Below are 12,453 nucleotides of genomic sequence, written 5' to 3' on the forward strand. Positions count from 1 at the left end.
ACGCGATCGTGCAGGGCGAGGCGGTGAACGCCTTCTGCGTGGTCCGGCCTCCGGGGCACCACGCGGGCGTCCACGGCACCACCGTCCGCGGCTCCACCGAGGCTGCTGACCTGCCGCTGGAGGAGAGCCCGAAGCGCCGTGTCGGCGGCCGGCCGCGGAGCGCAGAGAGCCCGGGGGCGGGGAGCCAGGGGGCGGGGAGCCAGGGGGCGGGGAGCCCGAAGCCGGCCGCGGCGGAGGCGGAGAGCCCGACGGCCGGCGCGCCCTCGGACGGCGCCAACGGCGACGGCAAGCCTGTGCCGGCGGGGCGCGCGCGCAGGTCGCACCACCCGCCGCGCCGGCTCGAGGAGGAGGAGGAGGGCAAGCAGCTCGGCAAGCCAAAGCCGCCCAAGCCGCCGCCGCTCAAGCCGCCGCTCCAGCCGCCGCTCCAGAAGCAGAGCTCGGTCGGCTCAACGTCGGACGCGTCGACCGAGCGCGCGAGCTCGCCGACGCCGCTGATCAAGGACCGGTGCGGCCAAGGCTTCTGCCTGCTCAACAATGTGGCCATCGCCGCCAAGTACGCCCTGCTGCAGCATGCCGCCGCGGTGCGCCGCGTCGCCATCATCGACTGGGACTTGCACCACGGCAACGGCACCGAGGAGATCGTGCGCTCGTGGGGCTGCGACAACGTGCTCTACGCCTCCCTGCACGGCGCAGAGCAGTTCTTTTACCCGGAGACGGGGACGGCACTCCAGCTCGAGCCGACGCTGGTCAACGTGCCGCTCGCGCGCGGTGCGGCGCCGTCGCTCGCGGCCCTCCCGGACCGCACGCGCATGCTCGAGACGCGGCCCTCTTGCACCGCAGGCACGCCTCCCGACGAGTACCTCGCCGCCTTCGACCGCTACGTCGTCCCCGCGATCGACGCCTTCCGCCCCGACTTGCTCCTCCTCTCGTGCGGCTTCGACGCGCGCCGCGCCGACGAGGCCGACCCCGCCCCTCTCCCCGAGCCTGCCTCCGGACCCGCCTCGGACGCGTCCGCAGGCGCACCGCGACGACGCGCCCGACCTGTCCGGCTTCATCCGGCTCGAGGTCGAAACCTACACCGCCCTCACTGCGCGCGCCGCGGCGCTCGCGAAGCGGCACTGCGGCGGCCGGCTCCTCTCCCTCCTCGAGGGGGGGTATAACCTCGACGCGCTCGAGAAGAACGCAGAGGCGCATGTCGTCGAGCTCGTCCACCAAGCTGCGCCGCCGCCGCCGCCGGCCGAGCCCACGCCGTTCGCGCCGCCGCCCGCTGCGGCGGTGGAGGCTGTTGCTGCGGGCGCGGCGGCGGCGGCAATGAGCCGGCTGGGGGCGGGGCTCCCGGTGGCGAACGCGGTGCCAATTCCCGTCGGCGCAGGGGCGTGCGGCGGCGCAGTCTATGCCGCGCCTCTCGGTGCGCCGGTGTGTGGCGGCCTCGCGCCGCAGCACCCTTTTGCGGCGCCGCACGCACAGCCGGTGGCGGCGCAGGCCGTGCCAGCACAGCCGGTGGCGGCGCAACCCATGGGCATGCCCGTTGCTGCCACCCCAGTGCAACCCGGGCTGGCGCAGCCGGTCGCGTATGCGCAGCCGATGCAGACGGCGTTCGCACAGCCCGGGCTGGTGCAAGGGGCGGGGATGGTGCAAGGGGCGGGGATGGTGCAAGGGGCGGGGATGGTGCAGGGCTACGCCTCGGTGCCGGCGCCGGCGCAGCTGCCGCCAACGCCGGGCCACCGCCTCGCCCAGGCGTGGCAGGCTGCAGCCGGGCAGGGCCAAGCAGCGCAGGGGCAGGCTGTGGATAGCGGCGCGCCGCCGGCAGCCGCGGCTCGCCAGCCGCGCCAGCGGGCGGCGCCGTCGCCCCCGGCGCAGGCTTCGGCCGGGGAGGCGCCTTCGCTGGCGGCTGTTGACTGGCAGGGCGAGCGAATCGAGGTCTGGTGGCCGCTCGACAAGACTTGGTTCGCGGGTCGGCTGAGCGGCGTCGCGTCGGACGGTGCGGCCGTTGCCCGGCCCCAGCAGCGCCCATTCACCGCCCTCCAGGTAGCCTACTCGATTCCCGCCGCTGTGCAGGCGTGCGGGTGCACATCAAGTACGACGACGGCGACGAGGAGGACCTCGATTTGGCCAACGAGAAGTGGAGGGTGTGCAAGGACAAGCGGGCGAGAGCGGCCGCCGCGCGCGATCGGCCCAGTTGACAGGCCTGAGTGAGACAAGGGCGTTCACCGTAGGCCGCGTCGAGAACGGGGTGATGGGTTTTCGCTTTCTCGCCTTCAGCGAGAGCTCCCGGCTTGCACAGTCGGGCGGGCCTGGACACGAGCGACCCGAGGCTATTTTGCTTTTTTACAAGATACAAGTCAGTTGAAAATTTTTAATACGCGCATGCGTGTTTTGAGACTTGAGTGTTGTGTCGCCTGTCGGTGTCGCACACATACAGCACACACACGCACCTCACAGTCACACGCCTCCAGCTCCACCGTAGCAAAGGGCCGTGTTTACGGCTTTGCTGGCGGGCTGGCGCGCGGCACACTGACTGCCGCGTGCCGGGGCCGCGCCAGGCGCCGGGGGGCGTCCACCGCGAGTGTCGAGACACGAGAGAGAGATAGTGAGAGAGTTCATACTAGTACTCGCGTACGCAGCTCTCACGACGCCACCCGGTGAGACGGAGACCGCTCTACTGCTCCCCCTTCTATGACTCCCTAGCAAGAGTCCCGCGTAGTGAAGTAGGCCTTCTCGTCTTCGGAAGAGGAGCCGTTGTCGACAACTTGCGATCCGCGCGCCCCGACGCCGTCCGTGTCATCGTCGCCGCCATCACCGTCGTCGTCACTGGCCGAGACGCTAACCGCCTTGCCTTGACCGTCGCCCTTGGCCTCATAGGTTGTAAGGGCGGCGGCGACATCGTCCGTGATGGCAGGCAGCACAATGGCGTCCACAACGATCGGCTCGAAGGCGACTGCCTCGCCCGGCATGACCGTGAACGGCGTCACCATGCCGCCAACCATCGGCTCGGCTGCCACCACCGGCTCGGCTACCACCAGCGGCGGTGGCGGCGGCGGCGCCTCTGCCACGGGCACTCCGTATGCGTGACCAACAGGCGGCATCGGCGCGACGCTAACGCTGGCTCGCCCTGGCACTATGAAGCGCTGCTCATATTCGACGTCGTTCATCCCGAATCCGCCCCGGATGCCGGTCGGCGCGTGGAGGGAGATGTGCTTCTTACAATACGACTTGCAGGTGGAGTGCAGCTCCTTGGGGTCGAGGCGGATACTGACACAGAAAGCAGCGAGGATGCTGCTGACTGGGTCGCCGTGGCTGTAGGTCTGGATTGTGGTCTTCTTCTCGCCATCGCTGGTGGCCATGAAGAGAGGCGCGCCGCTGCTCGCGTGGCTTGCCTTGAAGATCATCTTGTTGGACTTGTACCACTTGCCCGACGCCTTCTCGTCAAAGGCTATGTTGAAGTCTGTGCCGTATATGCTCAGCTTGTAGACGAAGGCCTTGAGGTTGCAGCGCGTGAAGCCGTGCGTGCGAGACTCTGGCGTCCAGTACACGTCCACGCGCTTGTGCCCGTTCTCCTCGGTGTGGCGTTCGCGCCGCTGTTGATACCGCTCGGTGTGGAGATGCCGGGTGTAGTGGCCACGGCCAACCACTTCCAGCCGCCCCGTCAGGCTTTGCTGCTCGTGGTCCTCGTAGAAGCGCACCCTGCGCGCGACGACAAAGTCGGCATTCACCTTGAAGTCCTCCCAGCGACGGTGCCTCTGATCGAAAGTTGGGGGTCTGTGGCCGCGGTGCTGATGCGAGTAGGTGACGTTGAACCACATATAGTCGTGATGGTGCTGGAGGTTGGCGCAGCCAAGGACCGTGCTCGCGTCGTCGCCGATCGCTCGGTACTTGAGATAGTAGTCGTGCGTTGTGTCACCCTTCTTTCCCACCGCGTCCATCAGCATCCACCGAACTGGCTTCGGCTCGCCATCCTCGTCAAACTCGACGGTCAAGTTGTCCACATTGAAGTCGGAGCTGAACCATTTCTTTTTGATGCGAACCTTGGTATCGAAGCCAAATCGGGGCGGCGGCAGCGCGCTCGCCTTCGCCTCGGCGTGCGAAGAGAAGCCGCATCCCCGATACTTTGGCCAGGCGGACGCATCGGCCGCTGATGCACGTTCGAGCTCATCCATCACGCAGGCGAATGCGTCTTTGCTGGAGCGGCGCGTGAGATGCTGCGAGAAGCGACTCCACCTGGTCTCGTCGAGCTCATGCAAAACGCGATCAAACCGCTCTCTCTCGTCGTAGTCCTCCACCATCATGGCCGATCTGTCTCCCCTCCACGCTGGGCGGCTGTCACGGGGCAGTGCATCGCCGAAGGGACGGCAGAGTTACGAGAGAGGCGCGCGCAGCGTAGCTGTCGGCGCGGTCGACCCAGCCACATGAGTTTGAAACGCGTATGAGAGCCGTCTAGAAATCTTGCGGATCGGGTGGGACGCCCGAGTCAACGACGACGAACAACGAGGCCCTCATGGTGCAACAGAGCGCCGCAACGCCCGTCGACCTGGCGGTGGTCTGTGTTGCGATGACTGATCAGGTCGCTGAGGTGAGTACCTCGGTGCTCGCCTCGATCGAGAAAAGGGACGGCCGTGGCGGGTGGGTGGCGCTCGAACCAGGGGACCAGACCTCCCCCCGTGAGCTCTCGACCGGCACGGCGCAAGGCCTACACGAGAAGCTGCGCGCCGGTGGATGTTCAATCAAAATCTCGGCTGGCGGCTCCGGCGCCAACACCTTGCGAATGTTCGCTTGGCTCAGCCACGCGAATAGCTCCTGCTTCCTGTCGGCGGTGGGAACGGACGAGAGCGGCTCCATATTCCTCAACGTGCTGCGGGAGGAGGGATTGGACTCTGTCCTGCCCGTTCGCACGGGTGCAACGGGAGGGGCGCACATCCTCGTCCCGCCCAACGGAGACCGCATCATCGTCTTCGATGACGACACGGCGCTAAAGAGGCTGGCAACCTCTGCTGACGAGGTGGGCGTTGCGTTCGGGCCTGTGCTTCGCCAGTCTAGGGTGGCCTACCTGACTGGCTGGCTCTGCGCGGTCATGGGCGGCACCGCTCGCGTCGCCTTTGACCTCGCCGGGGCGAACACTGTCGTTGCCACCAACTTGAGTGCGGCTCGCTTGTTGAGCTGCAGCTGTGAACGGCCCCTCTTCAACGGGTAAAGCTGTGCACAGGTGCTGAGTTCCTGTGCAAGGGCTCACTCTTCACGGACGGCCTCCTCACGGTCCTCTCCGGCCGCGTCTCGGTCTGCTTTGGGAACGAGAGCGAGTTTGGCGCGCTGGCAGATTCTTGCGGCTGGTCCGCCGCACCTGCGGCCGACCCGGACGCGTGTGTGAGGGCAAAGACGCATGGGTCAAAGCTAGCGACCCTCCTCGGCGGGCGGCGGGCGGCGGGCGGCTCGATCGTCGTCATCACGCACGGCGCGAACCCAGCCGTCGTCATCACTGCTGACGGAAGCGACGAGCCGGCCACCACTGTCCAAACCTTCCCAGCGCGGCCGATCGAGCCGCAGAGCATCGTCGACACGACGGGCGCGGGCGACTCCTTCGCTGCGGGCTTTCTCGCCTCCCTCGTCAAGCAGCGGTGCCGGCGGAACTGCGAGGTGGACGTGAAGGCGTGCGCCGAGCTCGGGGCGACCGCCTCATGGCACACCTTGCAACGGTCCGGCTTTGATCTTGGGAGCGATAATCCGGCTGAGGAGCATGTAAACCGTGAATGAGCTTTGCCGTGAGAGGGTACGGCTCCTGGGCATGTGGTATACTGTAGGGGGTCGTCTGGCTCGTAGCATTCTTCCGAAAGTGGGGGGCGCGAGGGCCCGCGAAACGTACCTAAACGTAACCGCTGACCAATGCACGCCCCCGAGGCGACCCTCTCGGTGCTCGCGCCCTTTGAGGCCTACCAGGCGGCTCGCGTCGACTTCGCCCAGGGCGTTGCGGGCCTCGCCTCGGCCGGCCGCGCCCAGCAGCCCTCGCACGAGGTGGATGCGAGCGAAAAGATGATTGCCGCGCTGGAGGCCTCGGACACGGTGGGGGGAAACGTGACAGCGCTGCTGATGGACCCAGCGCCGTCTGTGCAACGCACCGCAATGATCGCAATGGGCAGGATGTGCGGCCAGTCCCTTGCGCTCTGCCAACAGCTGTGCACGACAGAGAACCTTCGCCTCACCCTAAGCCGTGTCGCGCTCGGCGCGGCACCGGGCCTCCTGCGGGCGGCGCTCTTCCTGTTGTACACATGCGCGTCCACCTCGGCAGAGGCCGCGCGGGAGCTGGTCGACCTGGGCGCCCTTGCTCCGCTGTGCGAGCGCGTCGAGGCCCTCGACCCGGCCATCAAGACGGACGCGGTCTGGTGCCTGGCCGCAATTGCGAGGCACGGCGCTCCACTCGCCAAGGAGGTGGTGGAGAGCGGGGCGCTGCCGCTGCTCAAGCTGTGCCTCAAGGAGCCGTCGGCGACGCTGCGGCGCATCACTCTCTCCTGCCTCGGCTGCATCGGCCAGCACAACACCGACCTCGCCTCCGCGCTAGTGAGGGAGGGCCTCTTGCCAGAGGTGCTCCCGTGCCTTCGCCACCGGGACGCGGTGCTCCGGCGGCAAGCGTGCCGAGCGCTCGCTGTGAGCGCGCAGCACCTCGATGAGCTCGGATGGTTCAAGCAGGAGGCCACCGCCGACGTCACCGCTTGCCTCGGCACGGGCGACACAGAGACGTCCGCTTTCGCGGCAGCGCTCGTCGGCCAACTCGCGCGGCGGTCGAAGCCGCTCTCGGACAAGCTGCATGGCCTTGGCGCGCCGGCGCTGGCGCTGGCGACGATCGTGTCGGCGGCCGGCTCCTGTCCCTCCTCGCTAGTGCCCGCCGCTCTCGGCCTCGGCCACTTTTGCGAGGCGTCGCCCGCGGCCGCTGCCGACGCCATCGAGCGAGGCGCGGTGGCAACCTTTTGCGAGCTGCTCGATGCGCGCCCGCTGCAGCACGTGGGCGCGGCGCTCGCACTCGCCCTCGGCTCCATTGCCGCCGCGGACGACGAGAGTGCCAACGCCGTCGCGGTCGGCGGCGGGCTGCTGACGATGGCGCGGAGCACTCTTGTGGGCGGACGGAGGCTGACGAGCCTTCCGGCGCTCTCCGCCGCGCGCGCCGGGCTGGCCAAGGGGCTGGCAAAGTGCACCCACTACCCGACCCTCGCCGACCTCATGGCGGAGCTGCCGCTGCCGACGCAGGCCGCGTCCGCGCCGGCCGCCACTCCCGGATCCACTGACGCGGAGGTGCACAGCGCGTTGCTGCTGGCCCTTGCCGGCGCGTTTGCAAAGAATGGGAACCACCGGCTTGACTTCATGAGGCGGAGCCTGCTCGTGCGGGCGCAGGGGGCGCAGAATGGCGACAAAAAGCTGGAGGAGGCGTTGGGTAAACTCAATGCGAGCTTCCCCGGTCAGATGGTCAAGGCGAGCCAGGACCCAGACTACGAGCAAACGCTGTTGAGAAAGATTGCGGACAAGTGATGCGAAGTGATCATCTGTTCTCGATGGACGATACGTCTGTTTCGCATCTCGCGCCAACTTTCTGTACTCCCTTACTCTCTCGTCGAAGGCTTGTGAACTCGTGTGCGTCGCTAATTGGGCCGCGCAAGCCCCTCGGCTGTGTCCTCGCTCCTCGGTGAGGGTGACTCCGCTCACCCATGAACGGTTGAACGCACCTCGCCTACACGGCTACGCAGTACACGCTGTCAGTGTCACTAAAAGTCTCACGCCCACTCTCACGAGTACTGTCTACACACACCCCATCGCTCTCTCTCCACGACCCGGCACTTGATTGTTTGATGCTTGCTCACCTTCTTGAAATATTCGGCCCTTCGGCGACAGAGAGGACGAAGCGGACGCGCCCCTTCACGGGCATGGGGCTCTCTGTCTCTCTCCGTCGGCGAGAGAGCGAGAAGGCAAAAAGTCGCGGAGAGCTGTGAGCCCTCGTCGGTGCCTCGACGGAGACGTCGTCACTCGTCAGACGCGACGCGCGACGAGTCACGTCTCAGACGAGCGAGACCCGCGCCCCCGTGCCCCGCCAATGCGCGCTGTGGCGGCGTTGTGTGGGCACGAGTTACCAGTTTTACTGTATACGCGGCACAGGCTTTCGACTCTAGCGCCTCTAGAGCCGTAGAGCGAGTCAGTGAGACCGGGGGCGACCTTGCGGGTCGGACCTTCGAACTTGCTTCTATTATACTCTCTGCACTCTCTCACAACTGGAAGTATCCATGCGGCATGCGAACCAGTGCCGGCGCCGCGCTCCCCGCTCCGGCGCTCGTTCCCGCCTCGCTGGCCTCGCTCGTCTCTCAAGCTTTGCCTCTCAACCAACTCACAGCGCTCCTCCTCGGCCGCCGCCGGGCCAACGTACGACGTTCTCCGCGGGGGCACGTCCCTAGTCCTTGTCCATTACGTATTTGAACCCCGCGTACACCAGGAAGAACAGGATGAGGTTCGTCATCCGGTTGTTTTGCTGGCTCGCCGCCGCCGCCTCCCTCGCCGCCGCCTGCTTGGCCGCCGCCTCCTGGTCCGCCGCGCTCTCGGCCCCCGCCCCGGCGACCGCCGCGCCCGAGGACGCTCGCGCAACACTGGGCGCCGCGGCGCCGACCGCCGCGTCGGCAGCCTTCTCCCCCCCCAGCTTGGCGAAGCCGTCTGCAGCGGCGGCCAGCGGCGCGGCAACACCCGACGGCCGCGCGATCCCCTGCTTGGCAATCTCGCGCTGGGTCGCGTAGGCGAGCTTCCCGAGCTCGTCCACCTGGTGCGGGGAGGTGGCGGGGCGAGTGAGCCACCGCCAAAGGACCAGAGGAGAGTCGGAGCGATCGCCGTCGGCAGCGCGCGGCCTCCCCGCATCACTTCCGCCGCCTCTCGGACCCCCCTCGCCAGAGAGCCCTCTCGCGCCGTGCGCGCCGTCTCCTCCGCCTCGCTCCCCCCTTTCTGTGCCGTTGGGCGTCCCGCTCCTCCCACGCCCAAGCGCCACGCAACTTCCCCCCCGCCCCTCCCCCCGCGGCGCCTTCACGTGCATCTGCTCCACAAGCATCTTGTTGTAGACGCCTAACAGGCGGCGCGAGCCCCGGCTCAGCCCTCGGCCCCGCGCGGGGGCGGCGCCCACCCGCGGCGGAGACAGGCACCGATGTCGCGAAACACGACCTGCGAGATCATCCTCGAGCCGTGCAGAAAGGGCGGGAAGAGCCGGTGCAGCAGCTCGAGCTTCTCGTGCACGGTCGTGTGCGGGAGCACCTGCGGGCCGGGCGGAGAGCGTGAGGACGCGCCCGCGAGCCTCGGCCCGCCCGTGCACGCCCGCAAGGCCCGCCCCCCCCCCGAGCTGTGCCCGGCGCCCGCACCACAACGCCGCACAAACATAGTGGGCGCCGCTCGCATGCGTGTCGGCGCAGTGTCGGCGGAGTGTCGGCGGAGTGGCGGGAGTAGCGGGGAGTGCGCGCCATGGCGAGGTAGTCGTATTTTAGGACCCGCGTCTGGTACTCCACCACGGCCAGGGCGAGCAGGCCAGAGAAGGCCCACGTCCGCGCGTCCTCCGAGGCGCGCCCCATCGTGAGCAAGTAGCCGAGCACGAGCCAGATGGCGTAAAACATCGCCGCACCCGTCATCCCGCCGCTCTCGTCGTCGCCGCTCTTGCCGCCGAACCGGTTGTACGCGTCGCGCGAGCTCGGGTCCTTGAGCGTCTCGTACGCGCGCTGCATCCGCATGAAGATGGCCGGCGCTGCCGGGTCGTCTGTCTTGTCGGGATGGTATTTGAGGCTCTCGGTCTTGTACGCCCGCTTGATCTCGGCGGTCCCCGCGTCCACGCGCACCCCGAGCGTCTCGAAGTGGTTCGGCTCCCGCGTGCCAGACTCCCACGCCATCTTGCCCGCCGCCACGAGCGCGAGCAGCAGCACCGCGAGCGAGACGCCGCGCCACGACCCGGGACGGCCTCTGTTGACGCGGGGCGACTTGAGGCACCACTCCACGGCGGGACCGAGGACGAAGAGGTAGAGAACGATGTCGAGGGCGTCGCCCGTGGAGCCCTCGTCCTCGCTAGTGGCACCCATCGCCTGGCTACGAGCAGAAAAGAAACACTTCGGGCGGCCCAGCAGCGTGCTCCTGGGACCTCTCTGCTCCGCCCAGTCTTCCGGGGGTGCGTCGACCCACTTCCATCACCCTGTCATCCGCTGTCGCAACAACAACGGAGGCACGTGCGGGTTGTAACGCGATATTGCTTTCTTCCAAATTCATGCGTCTCGTCTCTCCACACAAAAATACAGTCGCGCGTACAGCGGCAGAGCCAGAGGCCGGAGCACAGCCGCCGGCCATTGCGGCTATCGCCACACGCCCGGGGGGGGCGAGACCTGCCCTGCCGCTGCGCCGCGGAGGGCGCGACGGGGCACCGGGCGTGGCCCCTGTCACGCAGATGCAGCGGGGCACTCTGACGTGCCCCTGCCACCGTGTGTGGGGTCACTCCGCCGACGGCACCGCCTGCTCGTCGGGGCTCCACCGAAGCGGCTTGGGCTTCATGAAGTTGAGCTGGATCTGGTTGTAGCCCGCCGTCTCCTTGGCCTGGGCCTCCTTGAGCTTGGCGGCCTCGGCCATAAGCTTCTCGATCCTGAGGCGCAAGGCGCGGCGTGGGCACGCAGCACACAGACGGGCGCGGGCTGGCGCAAGGAGTGGCAATCTCAGTGTCACAGCAGAGAGCGCGGGCTGGCGTAAGGGGTGCACATCTCAATGTCACAGCAGAGGGCGCGGGCTGGCGTAAGGAGAGCACATCTCAATGTCGCAGCCAGATGACTCGGGGTCGCGGCAGTACTCCTCAATGTCAGCCGCGGTCGGGTACTGTGTGGCGCCAGCCTTGGTGACGGATGTGAGTTTCGCAATCTCATCCGCGACTGAAGACGCGGCCGGTGTCACATCCACGGCCGTGGTTGAACCAGCTTCGGGCCGGGCGAAGATCTTCTTGACGCGGCCGAGCAGCCCCATCTGCACCGGGCGCCCGGCCGGCACACGAAGTGGCGCAGCTCCAAGCACGATCGCAGCGCCTGGCGGAGGCTTCGAAAGCACGAGCGCAGTGGCGGAGGCGGCGAGCAGAAATGCCATCGTGCGCATCAAGCGAGTGAATGACAAATGAGCCCGAAGAAAAAGAAGTTTACAACAAAACTCCGTCGCTTTTCACTGGGCACGGGACTGGCGCGCACTGGCACTAACACAGGAAAAGAATTTGGACGCGGTCTATGTCACAGCAGACATCGACACAGGAGGGAACTGGCGCGTGCTAGTACTATCACAGGCACACAAGAAAAAGAATTTCCCCGCGGGAAAAAGAATTATCCAATCCAGTTTTCTTTCTTTCAGGAATCAAATGCGGTTTTCTTTCTTTTAGGGGCCAAAAGAATTCTAATACACACATTATCAGGAGGGCTCCAAGGACCCAGCCACACACAGTATCATCCACACCGTTGCCGCTCCCCGCAAAAGCGCGCGCAAAACAGCAAACACCGACACACCCATACCTTGACAAAACCGCCCGGTCAAGACCGAAGCGGGGCTCATCTCGCCAGTGCAGCGCGGAACGAGCCAGACCCTCTCAGCACTCAGACCATCGGGCGCGCGGTGCCGCGGCGCCTTTGGCGCCGCGCAAGCGCGAGCGCGGCGAAGGCAGCGAGGCCGGCGGCCCACGGGGCGGCGCCGGCGGAGCCGTTGGCGGCGACTGGCGCGGGTTCGCTAGCGCTCCGCCACGCCCAAGGCGACACTTCCTGATCCTCGGGCCACGGGCTCGGGCTGGGCGGCACGCCGCAGCTATCCTCAAAGGGCTGCCACACGCGATCCCCGCCGCACGCGGCGAGGAGCGGCCCATCGACGACGCCAACCACGCAAGCCCCGCCGTACCCGTCGGCGTCGGCGCACCAGCCGCACCGGTCGAGGCCGGTGCACGCCGTGCAGCCGCCGCCCTCGGGCAAGTCGCACGGAGAGGCTACCGGCAGGCCGCGCGCGGAGAGCGCGCCGGCGGGCGTCGGCGAAGTGAGCGGCTCGCCGTCCGACGAGGCGCACTGCGCGCGCAGCTGCCACTGGCCGTCGAAGCCCGCCTCCTCGGCGTCGCTGTCGAGCACCAGCCAATAGTCGCCCGGCGCGAGCGGCTCGCTCCCGTTCAGCGCGGCCGAAGAGAGGAACCCGTCCAGCCCGGCGAGGCGCCGCCCGCCGCCGCCGCCGCCGCCGCCGCCGCCGCCGCCGCCGCCGCCGCCGCCGCCGCCGCCGCCGCCGCCCGCACCCGCCGCAGCGGCCAGCGGGTCGCGGCATGCCTTGAGGGTGGCCGAGTCGCCGTCGGCGAGCAGGGGCGACAGGGGCTCGCCCGCCGGCTGGCCTGCGCCCCACGGGCAGCCGCGGTAGAGGCGGAGGCGCATGTCCTGCTCGGAGCCGCACGAGTCGATCGGAAGAGCGACGCGC

General features: G+C 67.9%; 5 protein-coding genes across 5 annotated transcripts; 3 read left to right on the plus strand and 2 right to left on the minus strand.

Annotated features, from left to right (window-relative positions):
• Nucleotides 1-347: 347 nt before the first annotated feature.
• Nucleotides 348-2,348, plus strand: EMIHUDRAFT_440412 (hypothetical protein). Its single transcript, XM_005789590.1, has 5 exons — nt 348-768; nt 841-941; nt 1,018-1,981; nt 2,059-2,147; nt 2,217-2,348. Exons 3-5 carry the CDS (start codon nt 1,312-1,314, stop codon nt 2,235-2,237), a joined length of 780 nt encoding a protein of 259 aa, XP_005789647.1. The 5' UTR covers nt 348-768; nt 841-941; nt 1,018-1,311; the 3' UTR covers nt 2,238-2,348.
• A 2,147-nt stretch (nt 2,349-4,495) lies between these two features.
• Nucleotides 4,496-5,745, plus strand: EMIHUDRAFT_225630 (hypothetical protein; the record flags this gene model as incomplete). Its single annotated transcript, XM_005789591.1, has 3 exons — nt 4,496-5,135; nt 5,201-5,324; nt 5,484-5,745. The coding sequence occupies 3 exons, from the start codon at nt 4,496-4,498 to the stop codon at nt 5,743-5,745; spliced, it is 1,026 nt and encodes a 341-aa protein (XP_005789648.1).
• Nucleotides 5,746-5,874: 129 nt separating this feature from the next.
• Nucleotides 5,875-6,660, plus strand: EMIHUDRAFT_70577 (hypothetical protein; the record flags this gene model as incomplete). Its single annotated transcript, XM_005789592.1, has 1 exon — nt 5,875-6,660. A coding segment is annotated over one exon (786 nt), but the record flags the coding sequence as incomplete, so codon positions are not given.
• Nucleotides 6,661-8,190: 1,530 nt separating this feature from the next.
• Nucleotides 8,191-10,070, minus strand: EMIHUDRAFT_454919 (hypothetical protein; the record flags this gene model as incomplete). Its single annotated transcript, XM_005789593.1, has 5 exons — nt 8,191-8,321; nt 8,633-8,779; nt 9,035-9,075; nt 9,153-9,261; nt 9,492-10,070. The coding sequence occupies 5 exons, from the start codon at nt 10,068-10,070 to the stop codon at nt 8,238-8,240; spliced, it is 960 nt and encodes a 319-aa protein (XP_005789650.1). The 3' UTR covers nt 8,191-8,237.
• A 91-nt stretch (nt 10,071-10,161) lies between these two features.
• EMIHUDRAFT_454920 (hypothetical protein) lies at nt 10,162-12,306 on the minus strand (the record flags this gene model as incomplete). Its single annotated transcript, XM_005789594.1, has 5 exons — nt 10,162-10,206; nt 10,235-10,621; nt 10,781-11,061; nt 11,763-12,150; nt 12,278-12,306. 4 exons carry the CDS (start codon nt 12,304-12,306, stop codon nt 10,474-10,476), a joined length of 846 nt encoding a protein of 281 aa, XP_005789651.1. The 3' UTR covers nt 10,162-10,206; nt 10,235-10,473.
• Nucleotides 12,307-12,453: the final 147 nt, after the last annotated feature.

This window comes from Emiliania huxleyi (genome assembly GCF_000372725.1).
Source record: "Emiliania huxleyi CCMP1516 chromosome Unknown EMIHUscaffold_126, whole genome shotgun sequence".
NCBI lineage: Eukaryota > Haptophyta > Isochrysidales > Noelaerhabdaceae > Emiliania > Emiliania huxleyi.